Source organism: Anopheles arabiensis, chromosome 3 (genome assembly GCF_016920715.1).
Source record: "Anopheles arabiensis isolate DONGOLA chromosome 3, AaraD3, whole genome shotgun sequence".
NCBI classification, from domain to species: Eukaryota; Metazoa; Arthropoda; class Insecta; order Diptera; family Culicidae; genus Anopheles; species Anopheles arabiensis.
The window spans coordinates 9,341,764-9,369,358 of NC_053518.1; the positions used below are offsets into that span (position 1 = coordinate 9,341,764).

The following is a 27,595-nucleotide window of genomic DNA, read 5'->3' on the forward strand; positions in this document are numbered from 1 at the left end:
TCACGGGAGCGGCATAAATACCGCACACCGAATCGAATGATCCACCGAAATCTGCGGCAACAGTAAAATCCAAAACAAAACAAAGCAACAACAACGACGACGACCACCGCCACAATCCGTCCCGGGGGAAGCGAAAGGGAAACCCCGAGGAGACAACCGAATTTACCCTGATCAGTCACGGTCACGCAATTACCTCGCGATACGGTGCGCGCAGGCTCTAGGGGCTGTTCAGGAGGGCTCGAACCCATTCGAATCGAATTAAGATTTCATCATACCCTCAGACGCACACACACGCGGGGTCTTTTCCCTTTTATCCTCGTTTTATCATCACCACTTACCTCTATCTAGCGGTGGATGTTGTGTTTCCTTCGTGCACTGTTGGGTTCATTATTTGGGGTTTCGTTGTGTGGGGTGTACGTGTGTGCATCAAATGCGACGCCACAGCGGGCAGCCAGCGTGCTGCAACACATGCAACATCAAACTGAGACGCATTTCGGAGCGTTTGCTCCCCATAGCACGGGGTGAAATGGTTGGACATTGGGGCTGGGGCTGGAACGGAAAATTATTCGCCGGGGGTTGATTTTTCCCATGGCATGGTGCCGTTTGTAACATGAGGCTTGTGTCATGCATTGTTGGCTCCAGGCTAAAGTGTGTTAGCGTATTACATGGCATTGCGTACATGTTGCTATCAAATGTGTTATCGAGTAGGGAGAGAGGCGACGAAGGTTGTAAGATCAAAATGAAAGGGAATTTGGAATCTTTTGTTGCGCTTTCTAATAGGCTTTTATTCACAAAAATTGGTCATGATTTATATGTATGTTCTTCAAACATTATCGAACCCATCAAACGTAATTGAATGATATCAACACATCTGTCGCGAGACGCTCTACTAAACAACCGTAATGGTAATTAAATCGTATCAACCATTCCCAACACAAATAATAATAAACAAACCCTGGCCCATCGTAAATCAAAACCCTCCCCAAAAAGCACATCATTAAACGTTCCCGTACTGATCGCGCACGACAGATAGAAGACACAGACAGGAGAGACCGGCACAATGCTGCGACGACAACCACATTGTCGACACTCAATTTCACATTTTTCACACCTTCTGTTATCGGTCTCGTGCATTGTGTTCTGTCGGCACAACCGTACCTACGGCATGCTTATGCTCATTTGCATCCACACAACCGTGACCCCTTTTCTGTGAGCACCGCATCTTCACCGTGGTGTCCCGCTGTTTTCGATAATCAACTCGCTAAATATCACCGACTTTTATGGTCCTTCGGGACGGTGGTTCTTTCACTCTAGCGCCGGGAATTCTGCCGTCTAGTGTTCGGCTTATCCGATGAGAGTTTGCGAATGGCGTTTTAGTGTATCCTTTCCCGTTTCCAATGGGTTTCTTTTGTCTAACACGCCCCTTTTTGCTTTGCCGTTTGACTCTAATAAACTCTCAAAAATCGTTTAAATCATCGTAAAATTGTTGCTACGACGCAAGCGTACTTTGTCCCTAGTTTCTTCCTAATGAGCTACTCTCAAAGACTGTATCAACTCGCCGGTTTGGTGAGTAAGTGTACGCGTGAGCGTTAGAAGTACAGCACAGTCCTTCCAACATTGTCATGTTGCCGAAATTTTAAACACTTCCAAAACGAGAGTCACCCAAGCGAACAGACGTTTGTGATCATCCTCTCCTTGGTCAGCCGGAGTTGAAGTGATTTGGTAATAAAGGCACAACCAACACGTACGACACATTAAAAACCTACAAATAACAGTGAAACAAATAAAAAAAGCGCGCGCGAGATGGTCTCGAGATTGATCGTGAATGTGTGACGATTTTTCGCCTTGTGGTTTGTGCGTGGGTTTTCCATCTCTTCCGTTCCCGTTCGCCAATATGGCGATTTGCGATAAGCGTTCGGTGAAGCTCTCTAACACGGGCCAGTTGCCATAATCGACACAAGCCCACCCGGTCGCCCGAGTCATCGGTGCTAAACCACAGTTAGTGTCCGGCTAATCTAACGAGCGATTGAAAACTCGTCTCTCTCTCTAGGCTCGTAAAACAGGACGCAGACAGCGTGTTCGGGTCTGGGCGACCGACCAAGAAGCAGATAAGCGTTTGATGGAGTTTCGCTAAATGAAAGCCGCACCAGCCGGATCCATATCGCACCGCCCCGTTTGTCCGAACTTTAATTATGAGTGCGTGAGTGGCTGTGTTTGTGCAAAGAAACAGAGAGAGAGAGAATAAGTGCGAGTGAAGATTGCTTTTATTCCCCCGTAGGATGATTATGATGCTTAGCACTTACGGTCAGTTGGCGGGGCGATGCGTGTCAGTCTTTTGACATGTTCGGAGCAACTCCTCCACTTGGTTCGTCATTAAAATCGCTTCCTTTTGTTTGTGTCCTCTTCCTCTTCCCAGGTGCTCCCCATTTGCTATCGCGAGTGGCAACCTCACCGGTCCCATCGGCGGTCCCAGCCGCAGATCCATCGTCAGTGTCGCAGCCAGCGAGTCTGACGGCCACAAGAAGTCCCCTGACGCCCGGTCGCAGCGGTTCCGGTACAGCGTCCGGCACCAGTGACCATCCGCACGACAACCTGCGCAAAGTAGCAGTATCAGCAGCAGCAGCAGCAGCAGCCGCGGACAGTAGTAGCAGCTCAACGACAAGCATGTTACTGCTGCAGCCACAGGTGAGTGAGCGCATCATTGTTTTTAGGTACTAGGCGAGTCCTAAACTGCAAGAAAAAAGGGGTTCTTATCGCTTGAAGCGTCTGCAACATTCTTAACCTAAATTAATTCGTAACACTTTTACCATAAGGCACATTGATAATCCTTTCTTCAAACAAAAAAGCGCATCTTTCACTGTGCTCTGCACACCTCGGTAACTCATAAAAAAATACAACGCTCGCGCGTGTCCAATCTCCTCCCTTTCCAATACGATCGCAAAGATAAACACATCAATATTTCACTACCCGTTACCTTCGCTCAATAGAAAGATGAAAGGAAATAACTTAAAATTGAAGTCAACAAAGAGGCAGAAATATTCCTCAGCCCAACTTCATCGCACGAAAGATGTCTGATAACAGCCTCTTTCACGGCAGCGGGTAACTCCAATGATCACCAAACCCCTTCGGGCGACAGTTTGGTGTTGGAAAAAACAACTACAACTACCACCCCTCGGAGCATTATCGAAACACTTAATAAACGGTCCTATCGGGCGATGTATCGACAGATTGTTCGACGTCACCGAGGGGGAGCTTACTTTTGCCAGTGATCGCGCCCGATAGGAGAGAGCTCGCAAAGGCAAAAACTCATCTTAACGTGTCTTTTCACGAAACAACTTGTGCACCCGGGCACAAACTGTCAACCGTGCGCGCCGAGGCTGCCGCTCGGCGGTGATCGGTTATCCTGCTGCTGCTGCTGCTGCTGCTGCCATCGTCATAATCTGTCAGACACACTAGACAATTCGAAATTTTCTACTTTTCACCCAGAAACCCGCAGTAGGACCGACCACTCACCACGAAGGCGGCTGGCGGTGGGCCCGTTTCTCTCCCGTACCATTCGAAGGTTCGTCGTCTGACAGGTCCATGCGCGATCTTCAGATTGCAAATTGTCGATATCGAACTGCGGATGTGTGTGTGTGTGTGTTGGTAATGATCGCGATAATGACGATGATTATGACGAACGATCCGAACAAAAGGATACGTCAAGTGTGCGCAGGAGTCAGGTTTTGGCACCACCATCCCCCGCCCGTGAGGAGTGCAAAGTGCATTGGTGAACGTGGCCAGCCGACCACATACCGAGGGGGGATGACCCTCCGCTGTGTAACGCTCAGTTCGCCGGGGACAATCGCGGGGACAGGGCTAAACCCGAAACCGTTCAATAAATCACGAATTCGACAGCTTTCTCCTCGGCAGCCGGTCCCGTTTTTACCCGGGCCCGCTCTGCCGTGTTTCGCTGCGCGTGAGACAACACCGAACCCCCTGACAGTACCCCCCCCCCCCCCCTTTTGCGCTGGGTGCACCGGGGTGCATGTTTTCCGTTCCTGTGGCTCCTGCTGATAACTGTTTTGCCCTTTTGTTACGCTCGACATGTTACTGCGACATTGAGGTCGCGCACAAACTCTGCATGTACGGCCCTGCCGTACAGGAGCGCAGGTTACAGTGGATTGGTTAATCGATCGCTGCGTCCCCCCGATGGCTTTGGGTCGGAATTTTTTGACGGATTGCTTCATGGCCAGCGGGCGAAAACGGGCGGAACATGCCCACGAGTTCTTTAATGGGACGATGTTTGACACTTTTTTTTTCTTTCTCTGGGACTCGACTGCACTTGCAGCCGAGCGGCAACGAGTGTCGATTGATTTATGCAAGTGAATGTAGCTTTAAGAAGGTGTTCCAGCTACGGAACATGTAAAAGTGCAATCTCAAAAATCAAAATAAATCAAAAACTCTTCAACTCTAACACCAGTAGAAAAATCCCTAATACAGCTTTAAACATTTCGAAAAGCAATAACCGCATCTAAATGATCTTGTTTGACTTCCCTCTAAAATAGCAAAATGATCGCACCAGATGTGACCGTAAAGTTCATAACTTCGCTGTGAGTTCATTCGTGTTTTCCCCGGAGATTTCAAACGCTCCTCGCCCCTATTTCTCGGCCCGATATCGCACCCGAAGCCCAACCCGTCTAACAAAACGGACGAAGACGTCCCGCTGAGGATGGTCGCGTCTCGTCTCGTTCTGCTCGATTCCATTATCTTTGCCGGATCGCTTTCCCATGCGCTATGATGGTGAGATGCCGTTGTTTAGGTTTTGTTTTGTTTCGGCCTCACGTCGATCCGGTCTGGGTGGAGAGTTTGGTTTAGTTTGGCTATTTTTTGCCCACAATTTGAAGCATGTTGGAAGCTTGCTGATTAGCAGGGTGAGAAATGTAAAGGAATATGATACGTTATAAAATGGATATAAATACTGCCATGGTGTAAAAAGGAATCTTGGTGATCATGTCAAGGATGGTTTCATTTCAATAATAATGCACTTCTGATGCTTTTATGATGTTCTTCGTGGTGGAAAAAAATGATTTCATTTCAAGTTGATGTTGTTGAAGGTGAATAATACCAGCTCTAGACAGACAAGTTTTAGGTGACCAGACCTCTCGAAGGAAGGAAACAAGTTACCAGCAGATTGAACATGGATCTGATGTCAAACAGATTTATTGCAATATCTGTTCTGCAAACATTGGAAGCTTGCTTTCTACTGCCTGTAACTTCAAATCAAACAATACACAGGATGCTTGCACACCTGTGTGATGCAACGAACAGCATCTCACCAACAATCACTTTCTCCAATGGTCCACAATAGCAACAAAAAAAAGATCACATATTTAAATAACTATCTTCCTGTTGCAAATTTGAATTCGATAGCAAACCAACGCAAACCAACGCAAACGAACGCGCAATATCGGAGCGAAATGTGGCCTTCTTTGTTGCCTCTTAGTATGCCTTTCCACAGTGCCTCGCACGAGATTGGATGCTCCTCTGCTACATATCGACACGATCTGGGTGCCTGCAAAGAGCAGACCCATCCCCGAGCTTACCTTTTCGGCTGGCCGATACCGAACCGAGATGTGTGTGCGGGACTGCGATTGCATCTTGTGCCCACCCGCTGACAACGCTGCCACGGCGACGCCGCTCACGGCTCGGGTGTGGAGTGTTTGTTCAGCCAGCAAGCCGTCTCACCGTGCCCGTGCCAGATGGTCGCGCGGTTTCGTCCCTTTCCAGTGTCCCCTTTGCGTTTGTTTAGCAGCGATTGTCACGGATTCAAATTTAATATAATCAGATAAGGGCGAGAGCGCGCGCGCGCGAGAGCGGGAAAAGTTCTTTTATTTTCCAAATCCCCACCGCGAGGGCCGTGTGATACGGTTTAAAAAAAAAGGGGAAGGAAAAGGAGCGATGGTACAATGTATTGAGAGTTGCAAAAGCAGGAAGGGGTATTTGATTTTGCGTCTCACCAAGAGCTAGCTCGAGGTATCATTGGCCACAACTTTCGCATTGTGGGGCGCACAACAAACGCCATTTGGGCCGATCTGCGCTCGAAGATAAGGCCCCGGGCCGATCTTGCCGCTCGCGAGAGACGATCGAGGAGATGCAGGCAGCAGGAAGATGCATCCGTGAGAAAATCAAACAACAAATGGCACACTTTGATGGTGCATTTTATGCAAAGAAAACCATCAAAAGCAGCCCACTTCTCATCAGCAGTGTCTGAAAGAATAAGAACCGATCAAAGACCGACATCGACAGTGAGGTTACATCGCTTACAAGCGTTTTTTTAAAACGACTTTCCATTTGACGGTTTGGCACAGATATCGGCACAAATCGGAAATTTGATAGCACACGCGGAACGAAAAGTGAAAGCCTCGCCGACGGAACTGTTGAAGATGGTTGCGACGCTTTTACGAGCTTCCTGGGTCAAACACCAGACTCATCTTTACCTTTCAGTACCCCTCGCCTTTTGCGCCTGCGGGATGACAGAGCACAATTTTTAATCGAAGAAGATCAATTTCCACGTTAGTTAGCTCATGGGTTCGGGATCGTCTTTTCACCCTTCGTTTCTTTGGGTTCGGAAGAGACAGCCCTGGCTTTTCGCGTATCTTCCCGCGCTGCGGCGAGCGATCGTTTCGCTTTGCGGAGCATAAAAATTGCGTGGGTGATTAAAATCACGGGCAGCCTCCGGCACCCGCAAGCGATGGGAAACAAGATCGCTCGAAAAAAAAAACGTGGAAAGGGATCGCTTTCCCGAACCGAAGATAGGAAGTGATAGGAAGGTTTGACGCCGGAACGGATAATTGGGTCATGCCCATGCTCATCGAGCGCTAGCGTACCACGACCGCCATTAATCAATTGATTGACTTTCGTTGGTGGGAATTGGGGATTGGATTTGTTGGGAAGAGAATGATTATGGGATCGGAAGGAAGTACGTTTTTTTCATAATATACAACAAAAAGAACGAGCTAAACCCCAATAAAGCAGTCCAATCGCTTGTATCACGTTAAAAGAGGTTTCGCTCAAACGTCATCAATTCAATAAAACCTATTTCGCCACAGTTTTGATGGGCATAGAATTGCAAACTTAATTTACACAGCTCACGCGAAAAGGATACTAAACAACTACTCTTTCCACGCTTCTTTAAATTGCACCCCTTTTTACAACAACCGAATGAATAAGTTATTCCCGCTGTGTGTATGTGGTTGCCTCAGACAGCCCAGCTCATCGCAGTTTAAAGTGAGTTTTGCACGGTTTGGTTGAATTTTTCATTATCCTACCGCTCGGTATCCTTCCGTGCGAGCAACAAAGCTCTCACTCCCATCCAATCATGGCGCTGACTTTTGATATTTACCCCCTGGGTAAGCCCAGGTAGGGTAGGGGACCGCGTCGGCCAATGGAAAACTGAAAACACTTGCCTCCACCTCCCCGGGGTGCAGCGGGCCGAAACGGACGGTAAAATGTCGAGCGAGCAATTTTCCTTCAAGCAACAGCGAGCACGTCATCAACCGTGGAAAAAAGGTGGGAAAAGCAGTGTGTTGCGTGAAAATGAACGAGCAAGTTGCTGTGGCCATGCAGCAGAACGAACGAAAGCGGACGGGCTGAAATGGTTATTGCCTTTTTTTCTCTTTTTTGTTTCGTGTGTTTGTGTGTGTGTGTGTTGCTACCTCTTCTCATCCTCCTGTAGCAATGGCTGCGACGTACCGAAAAGGGGGTTTGCTTGCGCGAAACTAGCGGAAACTAGCGCGAAACGGCGATTGCGCTCGAAAGCCACGCCTCTTGGGCGAATTTTTCCCTCGAAAAATCGCCATTCGTTTCCATGGCATGGCATTCGGGAAAGTGTTGCAGTTTCTTTTTCCATTTTTGCTTTGTGCTCTTTTATTAATTATCTTTTCTTTCTCTCTCTATCTTTTTTGTCTCTTTTCTTATTCCGGTTTGCGTGCAACGTAAACGCCCAGGCGTCATCTTTTAGTTCCGTTTCTTCATTTGATTATTTACTGTCACAATCGCAGAGCCATCATCAGGAGCAGTCGTCCTATCACCATTCGCATCTGCCACAGGAGCAGCAGCAGCAGCAACAGCAGCAACAGCAGCAGCATCATCAACAACAACATCACCATCACCCACAACAGCCCCATTCGTCGCTGGGACATTCCCAATCGCTTCATCACGAGCAGCAACACCACCACCAGCAACAGCACCCTCACCAGCACCAGCACCACCAGCTCGCGTCCGGGCTAGACAAGTTCGTGGAGCTGTTCAGTGCGGCCCAGCCGCACACGCCGGCCGAATCGATCACCACCGAGTCGTACCTAGCGGACCAGACGCAACATTCCAACAGCTCCAGCGACACGCTCGTCGGGCTCGAGGACAACCCGTCCACGTTCGGTGGCTCGAGCGACAGCATCCCGTCCGCGCTGCTGAAGGCGTCCTACAAGGAGGAACTCCCTAGCCCGTTCAGTGCAGGGCCGTCGACACGAGCGCCCACCACCGAGCCGCCCGACACGGATCTCCTGTTCGAGTCGTCCTCCACCGAAGAGCTCGGGCTGCTGACGCTACGGTCTAGCAGCGATCCGGTGCTGGCGAGCAGTGCCCGTCTGCCCCAAGCGATTGTTCACGCGCAGCAGGGACAGCTAAGGCCCAACGCGCCGGCCACCGCCGGTCCGAGCGGTGTGGAGTCGGTGGCGGCAGCAGCAGCGGCCGCCTCACTGCTGCCCAGCTTCCAGGAAACGTACCCGATCAAGTACAACCAGCTGGCCAGCTACGGGCTGAAGATGGACGACGATTGCTTCAAGATGGCGACCTCCCCGCACCATCATCAGGCTGTGACGGCGGCCTACGCCCACCATGGCAGTGTGTACGGGCATGGCCATCAGCACCACCACCATCAGCATCACGGTGGAGTGGCGGTCGGTGGCGTTGGGCTCGTCGGTACCGGGCTGCACCAGGGTCATTACGAGTTTGGAGCGCACACGGCGGGAGCAGCCGGTGGAGGCATCACGCAGTACAACAACCCGGCAGGACCTCCAGGAAGTGGTGGAGGTGGTGGAGCTGGTGGCACTGCAACTGGAAGCTTCTATTCACCTTCGTACGAGCAACATCCAGCTGTAAGTATGACTTGAGCATAAAACATTAATTCCAGGAACTTCTTCAACAACAAACTTTTGTCCCCCTTTTCCGTTCCCAGGGCTATGGTGGACAGGTAGGTGCACAGGACACGTACTCGCTGCCACCGTTCCCGACGGTGGCCGAGCTGCACGTCACCACGACCTGCCATCGCCGCTCGTCCCTCCCGATACAGCGCTCGGAGTCGACGTCCAGCAGCGAAAGCCCCAAACCGCCGCGGATTGCCATCTACAACAAGTATTCGGCGCTTCCGAGTGCCTCCAGCTCGGCGTCCAGCTCTCCAGGCTACATGAACAACAACAATCCGAACACGATCAACAACAATGAGGTGGCGGCGGCGGCGGCAGCAGCAGCCGCAGCAGCAGCAGCAACTTCCGCCGGCGGTATCGTTGGAGCAGGTGCCCCAACTCCCGTAGTGGCGCCACCGCCGACTGCCGCTTCTACCGTAGTGGCCCGCGCAACCCCGACCTCCCAGAGCCCATCGCAACTCTGTGCCGTGTGCGGGGATACGGCCGCCTGCCAGCACTATGGCGTGCGAACGTGCGAAGGCTGCAAGGGCTTCTTCAAGCGCACCGTCCAGAAGGGCTCCAAGTACGTGTGCCTCGCGGACAAAGCGTGCCCGGTGGACAAGCGGCGACGGAACCGGTGCCAGTTCTGCCGCTTCCAGAAGTGTCTCGCCGTCGGCATGGTAAAGGAGGTCGTCCGTACCGACTCGCTGAAGGGTCGGCGCGGTCGGCTACCGTCCAAGCCGAAGTCACCGCAGGAGTCACCGCCGAGCCCGCCCGTCTCGATGATAACGGCGCTGGTGCGTGCGCACGTCGACACGACGCCCGATCTCGCCAGCCTCGACTACAGCCAGTACCGGGAGCCGGGGCAGAACGAGCCGATCATCACCGAGGCGGAGAAGGTGCAGCAGTTCTACAACCTGCTCACCACCTCGGTCGACGTGATCAAACACTTTGCCGACAAGCTGCCCGGGTACAACGATCTCAGCGTCGAGGACCAGGAGCTGCTGTTCCAGTCGGCCTCGCTCGAGCTGTTCGTGCTGCGGCTATCGTACCGGGCCCGCAGTGACGACACCAAGATGACCTTCTGCAACGGTGTCGTCCTGCACCGCCACCAGTGCCAGCGATCGTTCGGCGACTGGCTGAACGCGATACTGGAGTTCAGCAAGAGCCTGCACGCGATGCAGATCGACATCTCCGCGTTTGCCTGCCTGTGTGCGCTGACGCTCGTAACGGGTAAGTTTGGGAGACACGCCAGTGTTTGTGGGGAAGGGAAGGGAGGCACTATTGGAACCATAAATCAAATCGATCTTGCATATATGAAGGCTTTGGGTTGTTGCGTCGATGTTCTTTACCTTAAAATGGTAACGGCGGAGGCAAAAGAAGACCTCCCCTGAAACATCTGCTACTGGGTAACAGTATCCAGGCCCGAAGCGACCCAGTTTGGATATTGCAAATATCCCGCTTATTAGCACTCTATTAGCATGGAATTAATTACCACGCCTCTTTGAGAGTGGAGGAGAGACAGACGCTACCATGACAAGATAATTAATATTCCGTTTTCGGACGAGTAGGTAGATAACAAACCTGGGCAGAACAGATGGCACGTGGCATATAGGTCTATGTAGAACCTGTTTCTAACCGAGCTGCGGCGTGCGATCGATTACCGAGCGTTGATTGGTTCGTGGGTGGAATCGAGAGTTTTGACAAGCGCTTCGTTCGTTCACTTGATTTATGATAAATCGCTCCATTACTAACCTGCTTCTTCCTCTCTCTCTACCACTCTCTCTCTTTCTCCATGCTTCTCTAGAACGCCACGGTCTCCGGGAGCCGAAAAAGGTCGAGCAGCTGCAGATGAAGATCATCAGCAGCTTGCGCGATCACGTCACGTACAACTCGGAGGCGCAGCGCAAACCGCACTACTTTAGCCGGCTGCTCGGCAAGCTGCCCGAGCTCCGGTCGCTCAGCGTCCAGGGACTGCAGCGGATATTCTATCTCAAGCTGGAGGATCTCGTACCGGCACCGCCCCTGATCGAGAACATGTTCTTGGCCAGTCTGCCCTTCTAAACCTCCCCCCCCCCCGTACTTACTTCCACAATACACAAGATACTAAAAGACACTTGACATGTGGACAAGAATCATAGTAGGCTAGTAGAATTGCAGTACACCTGGCTCGACCGTTGTGAGCAGCAGCCAGTGTTAGGTGTTTAGGGAAATAATCCTTAAATTTATTATACTTATTGTGCGTGTGCGTGTGTGAGCTTAGATAGTAAGAAGACCCATGTGTGTGTGTGTGAGATTGTAAATGTGTGTAAGCGTGTTTGCGTGTGTGCGCGGGAGTAGAATTAAGTACGTCGAACGGTAGGTAATCGATCCCGAATCCCGAACTTTCAATCCCACACCATAACTCCGGAATCTGCTGTCATCTCCCCCACCAAAAAGCAAACTGGTCTCCAAACGCTTCGATCGGAAAGAGCTGATTTATGGGACAATTTTTCATCAGCTTTTATTTCCCTGCCCTCCCGCCCGGGCCCCGGCTCCCACACATCCACTTTGTCGGCACGTTGGTGCTTGATTGTTTTAAATGAATTGCAATTAAAGTGCGATTATATTGATGAGTTTTTCGATTTTCACCTAGGAGGAGACGTGCACTGAGGAGTCTCGTTCGTTTATAGCATAGTTTGTCGCACAGTGTACGCCAAATTGCGTGTACCAGCAAGAGGTCGGTCCACCGGCTCGATCGCTCGGAAGATGCTGTTTCCTTCTTCCATGTTTTGTGTTTTTTCCCCTTTCTTCTGTTGGTTTCATACTTGCCAAACATGACAAACTCTACACATGAATTATGCATTAGCGCGGGACGTAGCGAAACAGGGAACGATCCTAAATGAAGCATGCGTTTTCTGTTCGGTTCATCAACCGCTTACTGGCCCGCCCTCGGGGGGACTCATCGTGCCTCCCCTCGGGCAGCAAAACAAAACAAAAAACATCCTCCCTTTGGGGTTTGGTTTGGTGTGGAGCGGTTATTATAAATGTAGATTGTCCCGAACGGGGCAGATAATTTATTGACCGCAACCCGGTATTTTCCTTTGGCGGGAGTTTTTTTTTTGAGGGGGGAGTTATGTATATTATGCATTTCGGCAATCGCGACTCTTCCCAATATCGCAGAGAGGGAAAGTTTGGCGGTTTTTGCTTTTGTTCAATGCAAATGGACTGTAGCTAGGGGCATCATAAGGAAATGGGGTGGTTGTAGTGGAGTGACGAAAATAAATCAATTTCGATGCACTTTTGTCACCGATACAGCTGAACTCTTGTTAAGCGGGGTAAGATGCAAAAAAAAAATATGTAAAATTGTTCCCAACGATCAAGCTACACCGGAGATTCTGTGTGGGGGAACGGCAAACGTCTTAAGAAACTTCTCCATTTGATGTTAAAAACAATTCGGCACCTGAATGATGTTTCAAAAACACAACAGCTATATTACCCACTATCTTACATAAAGCTACAACTAATACGATAACCATAAAGTAGTACAAAACAGGAAAACAAAACACATAAATATATATAGTGTAGCGTCTCAAAAATGAAGGAAAAACGATAGTAATATAAGACAAAAGAATCCTGCGACGAGTGATGATAGAAGCAAGTCGAAGAAAACACACATCGCTCTACACATCGATTAAAAGAAGGGAAAAATAGTGAAGGAAGAAGAGAAAGAGGAAACATAATCTTGAAAACATAATTGCGATACTTTTATGCTAGTCGGATAATTTTAATTGTAATTTGGGGAAAGAAATGAAGAAAATCCCAAACACGAGAGAAAAGAACAGGGGCTATATTCTTAACCGAGCCAGGACAGGAGACAAAACAAAAAGTGAAAGTGCAAATGAGACAGCCATTTTCACTATCGAAAGTAAAACAAAAAAGACACTTCTAACCCTTCAGTGTTACGTACAATATAGGATAGGTAAAAAAGAGATGTAAAATGGATAACTTGCACAAACAAAACAAACAAACAAACAAACAAACCCAGGAGCTTATCAGTAGGAAGTAGTACAATCCGTGTTGGTAAGAGAGAGAGAGAGAGAGTGTGTAATCACAACGATGCTCCCAATCGAAGCCCTGCTCCAACCCGAAACATCCCACATACATGTACACTCCATACACCCGTAGAAGAAGGTTCCCCTTTTACCGCTGCTGGAGGGCTTCACGAGACGCTTCTCCGTCCGCTTTTGTATCTACTTCTTGATTTGCTTGAATAGCAATAATTACGTTACCAGAGCTTGCCATTGAACTTTTACGTTTGTTGTTTTATGATATGTGTTTGTTTTTTTTTTTTAATTTCTGTACTATTTTGTCTCCACTTTACATTTTATGTACGTACCGGTATCTTTTACTTTCATAGTGTAATCTTTCCCTTTTTCTCGTGTTTTGTTAAATTGTGAAGATATTTAGTGTGTGTTTTGTTTTATCTTAGTGAGTTTCGTTTTTGTTTAGTAGTTTAATTATATCGAGCTCGAGCTTAAGGATGCTTCTGTACATATGTTTTTTGTTTGTTAGCAAAGTGGTTTTATGTTTAAGGTTTTAGTTTTTACCATCACTACGATACGATAGCGATTGTAAGCGTAAACTATTATTAAAAAAAAAACCTGTGAAGCTACAAGCCTCTTTTAATTTGTCCCTCCCTTAAGTCGCCTTTCATTCAAGTGTGAACCGTTCAATTTAACGTTCAATTCATCTCGTACTCTTCGAAGCACTTCGTATCAGATCAGATCGGAGGCATCTTTAAAAAAGAACACCGTAACCCATTTCACACGTGCCTAACATTGACATGCCCACAAAGACTCACCATTATTCAAGTGTCCGGCTAGTAGCGCCTTACCAATTTCGAACAAATGTTTGCCTTCTTAACTTCTTGTAAACATTAAAGCCATCTTTTCATTACTTTTCACTGATGCATTTGATAGGTACAACGGGGCAACCAAGACACGTACAGAAACGAACAAATCGAATTAAACAGATACCTGAAAGTGCCATTTTATTGTTCTGCCCTGCCTCGCAGGAACGGAAGATAAACGGAAAATCGAATCGAAAAGGATTAAGGAACATTAAGGAAAGAAATAGTAACCTCCACATCTCGCACATACCTTACAGACGCATATAGCAAACAGAGAACATAAGAATATAAGCGAAAAAATGACACAAACAAAATACCTGAAGCCTCCTGATATTATTCGACGCAAAGCACACAGCAAACAACAAAATGAAGAAAAAAGACATAAAAAAACGAATGCCTTGAAGTTAACCTATACCCTGTAAACTGTAGCTGTAACTAGAAGCACTCACCGTATTAAACACGATTGTACAACACATCGGCAAACAAGACTTTCGGAATGAATTAGGTAAAGGATGAAGAGCGGAAAATAAAACAACGCAACCACAACCAAGACAAGAGAATGAAAAAAAGTAAAACACAACAAAAGGGAACCAAATTTTCTGCTTAGTGGATAATATACAATGACCGTGATGAACCGTGTAGTGTGTGTGTGTGTTACGCGTAGATATACATTCTTAGGAGCAGAATCAAATTCTTCGCTCTTAAGCCAACGAAAGCTGCTGACTTTTTTGGAATGGATGGATCAAAAACAAACAAACCAACAAAAAAAAAACAAACGAATGTGGAATACACATACATTTTAGTGTACCTTTGGATGTTAATACGTTTTAGTAAGAAAAGCTATGGGATGTCCTTTTAAAAGACGGCGGCATTACAGTGGCCGCGTACAAATCTCGCGCGTACCCTTACGTTTTTGACCACATTTTTTGGCACCATTTTGTGATATAATTGATAGTACACAGCTACCTATTGGACGAACGAAAGCTTGCTTTTTTTGCAGATCATTGAGTTAAATCTTTGTTTTTCCTCAATGAATAGAGACATAATACATATGGGGAAACAAAAAAGGTAAATCAACCAAGCATAAACACACAGCCCCAGGCACGTAAGCTTTCCAAATTTCATCTCTCACGACAGCCTTTATCATTCAATAACACAATGTTAGTCGCCTTTGCTGTATTACCTCACTGTATTTAGATGGATATATGTATATTGTCAGTACGTAATGTGTATTTGCTGATATTTTAAATGATGCGCAAAAACCATTTTATACGAGCGATTTTTTCTTCAATTTTGCAACAAACACACTTATTCACAGGCATAGGGGACAACAGAACCACTGAATGTACCACTAACAATATAAAAGAGAGAATACGAGAGAAAGAGCATATGAAATAAATATAAATATACATAAATGAACCATTTAACTTCCGTCCTCATAAATATTCTATCTAGAAACACAACAACAACAACAAGACAAAAAAAAGATTAAATATATAGAAGCATCAAAGACTAGTTGAAAGAGATGATAATACAGCGATAAACAGAAGCAGAAAAAGGCAGAACAAAAATACTATTATTCGCGCTAGAATAGCCATAGAATTCCCACCATCACGCATTTTTCTCGTTCAGTTACAATTTGCTACAAGACGTTCGTTCGTAAGGCATTTTAGCATTAAGAGCAGTGGAAATCGCACGTATCAATGTGTCCATCGTTGTTGCACCCCGTTGTTGTTTCCTCACCGTCTCCCCCGATTTGCCCCCTCCTCAAACAGCACGCTCGCTTGCGCCCTGTGTTGCTTATTAGTAACTTATTAGCTAGATTAATTAAGGTTTCGTCGTCCTTCCCGATTTGTTTTACTAGTACAAACTTGCGCATATTAGGAGTTCGCCCGGTTTGATGTGTAAATGTGTAGGTCCGTATGTGTGTATTTGTGTGAGCCACAGTTTCGATTTGATTGTGGAATCGACACGTTCAAAATATCATCCTATTAGTTGTTAGCCAAGGGACGAGAAACTGGAGAAACGATTTCGAAACATATCCTCCAAAAGATAGTGAAAAAACTGCATTACCGAAGCCGGTGCAGAACAAAAAAAAACCATTATGCCAACACGTGGTATGTGTGTCTGAGTGTGTGTGAGTGTGAGTGTGTGTGTGTCCTTCTGAAGCTGAGATAAGAGAAGCGAAGCAAATGAGCTGACAAACGAAATCATGCATGCATGTGTGTCTGTGTTTTTTTTTTCACTAAACTAGTAACCAAGTAGCGTAAGGCGAACAGGCAAAAAAGAGAAAAAGTGATGTTAAAAAAAACAGGAAGCAGCACGATATTATACTAGAAAACAGAAGAAAACTTTCTTTATGGACTGTCGGGGAAAAACAGAGAAAGAGGAAAGAGGAATAAAAAGAGAGAAAAAGATAAGAGAACAAACGATATACCTTTTAAGGACACTAGCAAGTAAGTTTTACTTTTACAAATGATATACTATTTAAATATTAAATAGAAGAAGAAAAAACAAACAAAAAACAAGGAAAGCTGTGCAAAAAGAAGAAGAGAAAACAGGAAGAGAGAACAAGAGAGGAGAAAACGTGTGGAAAGGACTACAGATACTGAAACGAATACACTATATTTGCGAAATATACTCAATGTTATACTGTCCGATTTATAAGAGTAAACCACAGAGGCGTGTTTGTGTGCGTGTGTATGAACAACCCATACGAAAGGAAGGGACAGAAAATAGGCCGGCGATCATCACCACTACTTACCCAATATATAAATGTATAAGCCTGGACCCCAGTGCACCGCAGAAAGGGCAACAACCACACACACACTCAGCTAAAGAGTAAAACACAAAACCCAGTATCGTCAGCCAGTAAGTGAACGTGTTACAAACAAAAAACCATAAACTATATAAACTTATATCATCCACACACACACACACCAACAAAAGAGAGGAGATCGTATGTTATATGAAATAAACTAGACAAACAAAACAAAACAAATAAAAGAGAGAACCCATTGCCAGAGCACATCTTACAGAAGAGAGTAGAACAGCGCAGAGAAAAAGGCAGAGGAAAAAAGGCAAACAGTGACAGTGCAACAGGGGCAGCAGGCACACTCAACCGAGACATACACACATACAAATCCCATGAATGAGAAAATCTCGAAAATATACATATACGTATTTCTTTATTGTTAATACAAAAAAATACATCCACGGTGTCTGTGTCATTTTGTTCTAAACCTGCTGCACTCACATGCAACGAAACGTTCTCGCTATATATATCACAAACCTTCGCAAACTTCTCACCAGCCCCGGGGCGAGCCCTCTTTAAAACCAATAGGTCAGCTGCATAGCACCGTCCTTCGTCTTTTGCGTGTCCATCGTGCTGGCCTGCCGTACGAGTCGCTTCATCGACTGGCGCCTTATCCGGGCGAGCTCGAGCGGTGTCCGCTCGGTCGAGCAGGAACCGGACCCGGTCGCCAGGGGGCCCGCATTGATGGGGACGCCCGCGTTCAGCTCGAGCGCCGCGTCGGACGGATCGTGCGACAGGTTCTCGTACGAGCTGGTCGGAGACTTTTTGCTCGGTATGCAGCGGAAACACTCGTCGAACGTCCAGTCCTGGCCGAACAGTTCGCCCTCCTCGAGCGTTTGCGGGAGTCGGTGGTGCAGGGTTTCCGGGAGGCGAAGGCCGGTGAAGCCACCGAGCACGGACACGCAGCCCATTATGACGAGCGGTAGGCGGAGGTTCTCTTTGCCCTGTGAGGTGAAAATTGGAAATAGGAACATTAGGATCTTTGGTTTAGAAGTTCAAAGATAATGCTTACCAAGTATGTAATGAATGGGATGACGATAAGACCCAATCCTCCGATGTAGCTGGACGTCCCAATGCCAACACCTCGCACCTGCGTCGGGTAGAGTTCCCCAGCGAATGGGTAAATGATCAGGAAGGAGGCCGATATCATCGACTTTGAGAGTAGATACAGGATGAGAGTCTCCGTTACGGCATCCTCCGTCAATACGACAGTCACTATACAGCTAATTCCACTGCAAGGAACACAAAACAGCATTACTTCCTCAACTTTGAGATCTTCAAGAGTCCCTCCAATTCACCTCAGTATCATCAGCAAACACATTGGCCACCGACGACCCCACCGATCCATGATGATCCAGCAGATGATGTAGCTCGGTATCTCCACCAGCGAGGACAGAAAGAAGCTGAGGTACTGATTCTCCCCAAGCGACGGCCCGTAATAGCTCAACCCGAGATATACCGTCTCATTGGCGAACCAGTTCAGCGTGATCAGTATCGTCTTCAGTCTCATGTTGGGCGTTTTGCACAGATCAAACGCACCGATCGTCGCCTCGGTCCGCTTCGTCGTGCGGCTCTTCTCCGCCAGCACGCGCTGCTGCAATCGCTTCCGGAAGCTATCCGGCAACTGCTTCCCATTGACACGTGCCATCTTCTCCAGTATCAGTAGCGCCTGCTCCAGCTTACCCTTCATCAGCAACCACCGGGGCGATTCAGGCATTACCAGCAGATACAGAAAATAGAGCAGAAACGGCACGGAAGTGTAGAGCGTCAGCAGGACCCAATCCCGTATCAGATAGGTAACGCCCGCCAGCATCATAATGCCGAACGTGTAGAACGTACAGGTCATCACGGTGACGAACGAGCGGTAGTTGGGCCCCACCAGCTCGAGCGCAATGATGAACGGGATCTGGTAGACGGCCGGTATGGTAAGGCCCACGATCACCCGGCTGAAGGCCCACATCCAGAAGCTGCTGCTAGCGGCGGTGATAAAGCTGCCGACGAGCAGCGTGGCCAGACAGGAGAAGTACGATATCCGGCGGCCGAGTCGATCGTTCAGCAGCCCGAACAGGTACACGCCGACCGGACCGCCGGTGTTGAGTGCGACGAGCCCAAGCGTTGGATAGATGTCGTAATCGCACACGAGATTAAACTACAGAGAACAGAGCGGGTTGAGAGATTTACGTACAGTTGTTTGGGGGAATTTACAGATCTTCCATCTTCTAAGCCTTCTTCATTTGCATGCGAGGGAATGCTAATCTCTAATCCCAGGTAGGGGATTTTATTTATTTATCGCACTCGCTTTCGAGGGGCCATTGTAACGCTATACTCACATCGATCACGATCGACGACTGCACCACGGTGGTGTTGTATTCCCATCCCTCCCGGCACGGTTCCGTCGGCCAGGAGCTGTTCGGTGCGAGCGGTTCCCCGCTCGCGTCACTGTAGTTCAGTATCTCCTTCCAGTCCACTGCGTAGCGGGAGCATTTGCTGTAACTTTCCACCCCGTCATGCTTGTTTGGCGCGGAAGAACGGAGTATATGATTTATTGTTCGATCTTTGTCGCATCACCTCACCCATCAGCTTGTTCTGCTTACCTCCACCAGCGGTATGGAGTAGAGTTTGCGCTCCTCGGCGGTGAAGTTGGCGAGCTCCGGCACCCGGCACCAGTACTCCTCCGGCACATCCGTCATGAACAGTTGATTGAAGGCACAGAACCCGCAGGGTATGCAGGCTGGGAGACATATTAGCCAGAGTAGCAGCTTCTGGTACCGTCCAAACTCGCCAATCACCGGCAGCAGCTCATCCAAATCGAACGGTTCCTAAGGAAATTGGAGAGAGAGAGAGGAACCAGTAACACCATCCTTTATCGATTCATCCTTCAGCTACAGGTGTACAATGTTTTAATGTTAATAGTGCTACATTATAAAACCCGATACGCTCACCCTGGGGAAGGGAAAATAAGGGATACCCTTAGCTCTATACCCCTCACCCACCCCCTTTCCAAAACCACCAACCGGTAAGTACTGCCTTGAAGTACTCGAGCGTGAATGTTTGTAATTGACTCTGGTAAACGGATTAGTTACCATTTGCGTGTGCATGAGTCTAAGTGTTTGTGTGTATGTGTGTGTCTTGCCACCTCTTTTAGCATGATGACCGGTCGCCCTTTTTGTTATGGGTGTCCTCTTGCTATTATTATTGTTATTATTATTGCATAATCCACAGTGTCATGGTGGCGGCCTGTTTGCTGTAGCGTGCATTTTGTACTGTTCTGTTACGCGATTGGGTGCCAGTTTATCCCTTGCTTAAGCTGATGTGCTTCCGGGATAAACCGCCCGCCCGGGTTTGATGGCTACCTCAAGGCCTTACGGCCGGTAACGGTAGTGGAAGTTGAGCGAACGGTGGCGCTTTGTAGTTTGTGGAGAGGCCCCACGTGGACTTTGGGGTTTTATTGGATTTTTTTTTTTGAAATACAGAAATACAGGGAATGTGGGTTGCATCGATTGCACTCCCCAATGACCTGAATGCATTGGAAGGATTCTTCAGGAAAAAGGGTGACCATGTTTTACTTCTTCCCAACACGATCACTTACGAGATGTTTTTTTTTTGTCTTTGACTTCTGAATTGAACTCCAACTTTATATCCGATCTAGACTCCAGTTTGGTATTCCCCCCGGAGTGGTCCCACTTCCATTACAACATTATTCAATTAGCATGCATCACACAAGCATCTCCCGTCCATTTTCGGGCTCATGCACCAACCCTTCCCGTGGCTTCCGAGATGTGTGCCTTACATGGGTAGCGAGCAAATAAAATCATTTACAATCAAAAAGGGGCAAGCCGGCAGCTTCGGCGCAGCTCATTGCGCTGAAGATCAAAGCGTGTAACTGGTTCGCCTTAAATGGGAGAGCGGCGTGCTCGAATCAGTGAAATCAGTGTTGATCGCCACCAGACGACTCCAATTTGGAATGCATCATAATTGCACTTTATATGACCACACTGTCACGACAGCTTTGTTTGAAGGGGGGAAAAGTGGAAACTTACTACTAACGCACACTAACGCACCGACTTACCTCTGCCAGCATCTTCTCGCTCTCCAGTATCTCCGGCTCCTCGCCACCATCCTCCGCCTCGTCCTCCTCCTTCACCTCCATCTGTGGTTCTAAGGGTGGTTTTGTCGTATTGCTGCTACTCCTTCTTCCATTCATGGTTGCCCGTTCTGCACGCCCCATCAAGCTTCCGGTGATGTTTTTTTCGAGTAGTAGTTAGGTGCCTCACTACGCCACCACTAATACTGCTACACGCGCAACGCTTGGTGCGCGGTTTGGCGCGGTTTTACACCTTCGTTTCCTGCTACACCGATCTACCCTTCCCAAAAGCGACGCCCCCTGTGTGCTCTTGCGCTGTTCTGCAGGGGCAACAAGACACAAGACACCACCAACAACTACGGGCAAAACACTTCGGCGTAGCCTACTTCAAAGCACGGACACACGCGACTGTTTGCCTTGCTCGGCGCGACTACCGCGGCTGATTATTTAATTAGTGCAAAGAGAACACCCACACATTGGAAGGCGACTGAGGGGTAGGGGCAAAAAAAGGTTTGTGCTATGTTTGGCGAAAGTAATCGAACACTCGCTCCTCCACACACACACACACACACTTTTCACAGGGCCGGAAAAAACACTACCAAAAGGCTGTGCGGAACTTTTTGATCGGAAGCGCGATTCGCGCACAGCCTGTCTAGCGTGGCACGTGCTCACTCGCGAACTGCGAATCCAGCGTGCGTTGGGGCACATTCATCAGGTACGTGTATGTAGATATATATCAAAATCCCACCACAAAAACACACACACACATCCAGACGCGTACAACGGAACCGGCCTATGCGTAAGCGCGTTCTACAAACTTTCCCACCCTGACGGACGGACGGACGAGCCAATTATGCAAGTGGACCGATTCGAGCCGTTTAGATGAGCAAACAACGCCACCTTCTAGGGCTAGGCCCTCGGATTGTTGTTGTTGTTGGTGGTTGTGGTGGGGACTTCCCGAAAGCCTACCGGATCGACGACGCGTGGTGATTGGATCGGACGTACACGGTGTTTGGTTTTATCCACATTTTTAATGGTGACCAGACCACGCGCACGCGAAGACACTACACAAGCGGCACGGCAATATTTTTTCACTTTCCAGACACGACCGACACACAGCGGATCGATCCGTGTTCGTTATGATGTGCTCGATTGTACTCGTTCGCCTCCTTGCCAGCGACTGAGGCTAAGCTCCATCCGCAACGGGCACTGTTTTCGCGTACGGTGGCGCACCGTGTGCGCATTGGAGAGCAACTGCAGCCAACTGCCCGACTCGCGGTGACTCGCTTCGGTTGCGACCAGCACAGCCAGCACAGACAGCAGTGTAGAGAGACGGGTGTGCTGGGCCTAGCTTCGGGCGAAGAAGCTCGCGGGGCGTAATCGGAAACTCGACGCGCAAATCCAATTATAACAATCATAACACATCGGGGTTTATAAAGAAAGAGCAACAACAACAAAAAAAAAACTTCCCGAACGCGCGACAGGCAGGCCAGGCAGGAGAATCGGAAAAAAGGTCCACCAGGGCTCGGTCGTCTAGAACGAGCAGCTCCAGCCGACGGCGATTGCTGATCTGTTTCGCACCAGTGCACAATGGGCATTTGCCGGGATGAAATTCAAAAAATCAACTTTGTAATAGCGCAATTCCAAATAATAGGTTTTAATACTAAGGGTTAAACTAAGAAAAATACCAAATATGAGCTCTGTATCTGTTCTGGTTCTCTAGAAAACACCTCTCAAAGTCGAGATTTGTTAAAAAAACGCAGAAAAATTTTCACTTTTTTGGAAAACTTTGAACCTTTGTAACTTTTTCAAATATGAACCGATTTTGATAAGTTTAGACATTTTATAAAGGATATTTAGTCAGCTTTATAAACACATGACAAATTTTGAGCTAAGTTAATTTTATGCAAAAATATACGATAATAACTGAAGAAACCACCTGAAAATTTTCATCATTTTAACTTTTGACTTGATGCCATTATAAAAGTGGCGTAGAGTGGCGTTGTCTCATATATGGCACATCATAGTGTAATATATATACTATCAATCTGTGAAGAAATATTCTGCGAAAGTTTGCGAACGCGAATTTTATTGAAGTTTTTTCACATCAACTTTTTCTAAAAACAGACACATGCGTAACTAGGCGGCTCCATAGGTGCCTAGTGTAGCGTATTTCGTGTATTCTACAAAAATATATTCTACGTGCTTTTGATCAACTTTCATTTCAATTACGAAGCTGTGTATCTTAGTTTCAGCTCATGTACTTATCTAATATGTAAATTTCTATTCTAGTCTAACTTTATCATTAAATATAATGAAGCAAATCACAACCAAATACCTTTTGGTCCTACTGTAGATTATAGAAGGATATAAGCAAAATAATTCTTAAATTATACGCATAACAGGAAAACGTTATGAATGCAGTAGCATCTATTGGCGTTTTGGGAGAAGAAACTCCCAAAACTCATGACAAACTAAATATAAGGATAGAGGGGAGATGCTACAAAGAATATTTTGCAAGAAAGAAAATGCATCCAGAAGGACATTTTGTGTAATGAGCTGTATTCCTCTAATTCGTTAACCAATTAAATATCAGTAGCTACACGCACTAAAACAAAGACAGGGTTTAACTTTACAAATGAAGTAAATACTTAGTTTGTAGCTATCGTTGAATTCTGATTTTTTGGATAATTGTAAAACCAAGAACATCGGATTTTTAGTTTTGTTACCCCTTCTGAAGGCAGTACAGGACTTGGAAAAGTATTGGATAAATATTCAAAGACAAACAAAATGCGCTGCTTTTCATTACGAATTTGGGAACTACTTTATTTCAATGTACCTGCTCTATCTAAATATTTAAATGCCTTTATTCATGTCTTTATAAATGTGAACTAGACGTCAGGAGCTTGTAATAGCATCCACCTAAGTTGTGTATGTAAATTTTTAATATTTGTACTTCTTCTTCTTTGGCTCAACAACCGATGTCGGTCAAGGCCTGCCTGTACCCACTTGTGGGCTTGGCTTTCAGTGAATAATTGATTACCCCCTATAGCAGGAAAGTCAGTCCTACGTATGGCGGCGCGGTCTATTTGGGGATGGAACCCATGACGGGCATGTTGTTAAGTCGTACGAGTTGACGACTGTACTACGAGAACGGCTAAATATTTGTACTACCTGTGAGTAAAAGTGACGAGAATTAGCTACAATTGTCCTATACAAAGCAGAAAAAATTATCTTATTCAAAATTATTATGTTTTGTTTATATTTTATTATTATTATTATTCATTTAATCTTCATTATCGAACATTACAGTATATTTTAAAATGATTAATACTATTAGCAACAAATAATACAAGAAAAAAAACACACTAAATTGATAAAACTAAGCAAAGATCCCTTAAAACACTATTTTATGTAGCGCCACCTGGTGGTATTTTGTTTATATTTTATTATTATTATTATTCATTTAATCTTCATTATCGAACATTACAGTATATTTTAAAATGATTTATACTATTAGCAACAAATAATACAAGAAAAAAAACACACAAAATTGATAAAACTAAGCAAAGATCCCTTAAAACACTATTTTATGTAGCGCCACCTGGTGGTATGGATGCGAACTACAAATAAAATGTTATTTACTTTCATAATACTTTACTACAAACGATAAAAACTAACAATTTCTGCAAAAATAATTTTATCCCGCAATTTGTTCTAAACTGCCCATTGTGCAGTGGAGCAACGTTACTGTAGCCGAGCGCTGAGCTGCAGTCGATGAGCCCGGCGCAACGCAACCGCCTGCCTGGGCCTGGTTGGGCTGTGCGACTCTCTGCAAGTTGCCCCTTCCGCTCAACAACAACAGCAACGGGCAACCGGCAGCAGCAGCAGCAGCAGCAGCAGCATGGGAATAAGTCAAGGGCTCGATCGATCGAACGGCGCTGGGAAGCTGTGGCAGGGCTTTGCGCGGGAAAATCTTACGGTGCGCGCGTGCCCGTACACAGCACACGTGGGACACGCGACGCGCTGATGGTGAAGGTGTTTGCGCAGTTAATCGGAAGGGGGCCAGCGTCAGAATTGAATAATTTGCTGCATTTGAAAACAATTTGATTCACTCGCCTGCTCGTAAACCGTTCCCGTGCATGTGGGAGATATGGTAAACTGGTCTGAGTTGCCTTGATCTTCAAAATCTCGGAACGGTTGGGCGCGCACGAGCCACTTGCTTATCTAGGTTCTGTGGATCTCCATGGCAACCGAGTAATTCATTCAAAGCGTACTGCCATTGATCTGTCAAGAATGCACGAAACGGCGAATTCCATGAATGACCGATTGCCCGTTGGCACGTTATGAGAAATTTATTCCACCCTTCGTGTTCAAAAGCGTGTGTGAGTGTGTGTACGACCCTTGAATAGACCTAACAGATGGCAACTCGGAATGGGGTGCAAATGAAGGGAGAAAAAGCTTTTTTTAATTGGACGTTAGTTGTTTAATGCCGCGTTCTTTGCGGTCAGGCTTGTAAACAGTCACCTGTCGGTGATGGGGAGGAGGCGCGTTAATTATACCGGTGGTCTTAGGGTAATGTAATTATAACAAGTGAATCATTTATCGGAATGTGTGTGCTCAATCAAAGTGTTACGCTTGATTGGAACTACCCTTTTGCAATTTTTCTTCGCTGGAATGATAATTGTAATGTGATATGAATGGGGAGCAGAACAATGCACAAGCTTTACGTGCTTTCAGGAAGTTAAAATCCGAAACAACATTGTGTCACCTAAAATCATAAATAGAAAATGTATTTGCTTACTTAAGAAGAGAGAGTGAAAGCATAAGTTCGGCGCTTCTAGGCCGTTTAACACGCCGGCATATGCTTCAGGAACTGTCCGTCCGCTGTCGGTTGCGCGAAACGATTCCGTATCAAGTACGTCGCCAACACTTCGGCCACCTCGTGCGGCCGATCCTCGTGCACGGCGTGGCCACAGCGGGCCAGCACCTGCAGCTGAAATTTGCCCTGCATCTGGCCGACCGTTAGCGCACGATCGAGATTGTCGATGCCGGCCAGCAGCAGCAGCTTGGGCACGTGTATGTCCAGGAACTTTTGGCTCAGCCCCGAAAACCATCCCTCCCAGTACTTTTCCGACTTGGAGAGATCGATGCGCCAGGCGTACTTGCGCAGGTTGACGGCGGAAGCGGCGGCGGCGGCGGCCGGTGCATTGCTGGCAGGATCGGTTTCTGCTGTGGCGCTCGCCGTATCGCCACTTTCCGCGTCTTCCGCGATGGCATTGGGGTGCTTAAATTCAAGCTTTTCCTCCGACGAGCCTTCCACTTTAAGGGGCAGCTCGTTCGTTGCCAGCTGTTTCGTCTCGATGCTGAAAGGAGGAGAATAGCGTTTAAATTCCATATCCTAATAAGAAGACAATCGATAGAACTTACTTTATAATCTGCCCCGGCATGGAGACGCGTGCCGAATCGACGTTTCGTACCTGGCCGCTTCGAACGCACCACTCGATCGCGTGCTGGATGCTTTTGAACGTGCTCGGACGGGATCGGAGGAAACTCTGCATACTGGCCAGCGCTTCCAGCGCCGTTCCTTCCACGACATCGATCACAACCACACCGATCAGGGTCGGTAGCACGAACGAGTTGGCCGCATGCACGCATATTGCACCGCCCATCGAGTGTCCCATCAGTATGATTGGCGGGGCGGATTCACCGTACATCGCTTGCATCACGTCCCCGACATCTCTGCCCGTTTCGCGGCGTAATCAAATGAAAAGATAAAATTGCATGATTTTTCAGTCTCGCTTATCTGGAGGGGATGGAGGAGAAGGAGGAGAAAAGGCAATTTAAACGGCAATTCACATACGTGGCTAGCCGTTCTGCTGATAGGTCGTCTTCTTCTTCCGTGTACGTATCGCCGTGTCCGCGGATGTCGATTGCCAGGCACTGGCAGTGGATCAGTTTCGTTACTTCACTCTACAAACAGAAAATAATGATCTTAACAGTACAAGAGGATGAATCCAAGAGGCTTTTCTTACGCTGAAATGAGCCCAGGACAGGGCGGAAAACCCTCCACCGTGCAGCAGAACGAGCAGCGGCGCGCCGGCTTCGGACGGAGCGGACAGATACACCCGGAATTTCCCCTGCTTCGTCTCAACGTCCTTCTTTTCTGCGAAGAACTCATCCCACATCAAAGGGTTGTAGTCCGTCTGACGCCGAAAGCCACGATCGCTGTAGAAAGGGAAAGGTTGAAAAAGTGAAACACAACAAATCGGAATCCGCCACACGCAACAGGGTCATCGCACGGGCAGGAAAAATTGGGGTCGTGAAAATTTAATGCCGTAAGCTGATGATGGTGACGGTGGTGTGCCTTCTCTGTCTTCTTACCTCGGCTTGGGGAAGCGCGGATTCGGACACATCGGTGGCAGTCTGGACTTCATCATAACACGCTGCAAGTTGGACATATGAACCGGGCAGGACGTTGCCGGGAGTTGGTAAACACTCTACACTTTTTATGGGCAACAAAACACTTTTGCTACATCGACCGCTGCTGCTGCGGCGGATCGGTCCGGCGGATAGGGAAAAATGCAATAAAAACATCCACTGACAGCCCGAGGAATGCGTGTGCGTGAAATGAGCCCAGT

General features: G+C 47.3%; 3 protein-coding genes across 8 annotated transcripts in view; 1 reads left to right on the top strand and 2 right to left on the bottom strand.

Moving 5' to 3' along the window:
- Nucleotides 1-17,262, top strand: part of LOC120901416 (probable nuclear hormone receptor HR38) — a 105,634-nt gene extending 88,372 nt beyond the window's left edge. For all 6 annotated transcript variants that reach the window (XM_040309344.1, XM_040309341.1, XM_040309342.1 and 3 more), the window contains 4 exons: nt 2,417-2,685; nt 7,989-9,137; nt 9,218-10,397; nt 10,972-17,262. In XM_040309344.1, coding sequence (XP_040165278.1) covers nt 2,417-2,685; nt 7,989-9,137; nt 9,218-10,397; nt 10,972-11,228 — 2,855 coding nt within the window. In that variant the 3' untranslated portion in view covers nt 11,229-17,262. The remainder of the gene's footprint in view (nt 1-2,416; nt 2,686-7,988; nt 9,138-9,217; nt 10,398-10,971) is intronic.
- Nucleotides 17,227-22,813, bottom strand: LOC120901417 (carcinine transporter). Its single transcript, XM_040309347.1, has 6 exons — nt 20,940-22,813; nt 19,465-19,689; nt 19,201-19,380; nt 18,169-19,019; nt 17,883-18,102; nt 17,227-17,814 (listed from the first exon to the last, which is right to left on the bottom strand). Exons 1-6 carry the CDS (start codon nt 21,096-21,098, stop codon nt 17,386-17,388), a joined length of 2,064 nt encoding a protein of 687 aa, XP_040165281.1. The 5' UTR covers nt 21,099-22,813; the 3' UTR covers nt 17,227-17,385.
- Nucleotides 22,814-25,721: 2,908 nt separating this feature from the next.
- Nucleotides 25,722-27,524, bottom strand: LOC120902489 (protein phosphatase methylesterase 1). Its single transcript, XM_040311276.1, has 5 exons — nt 27,339-27,524; nt 26,990-27,182; nt 26,818-26,927; nt 26,385-26,696; nt 25,722-26,320 (listed from the first exon to the last, which is right to left on the bottom strand). The coding sequence occupies exons 1-5, from the start codon at nt 27,413-27,415 to the stop codon at nt 25,804-25,806; spliced, it is 1,209 nt and encodes a 402-aa protein (XP_040167210.1). The 5' UTR covers nt 27,416-27,524; the 3' UTR covers nt 25,722-25,803.
- Nucleotides 27,525-27,595: the final 71 nt, after the last annotated feature.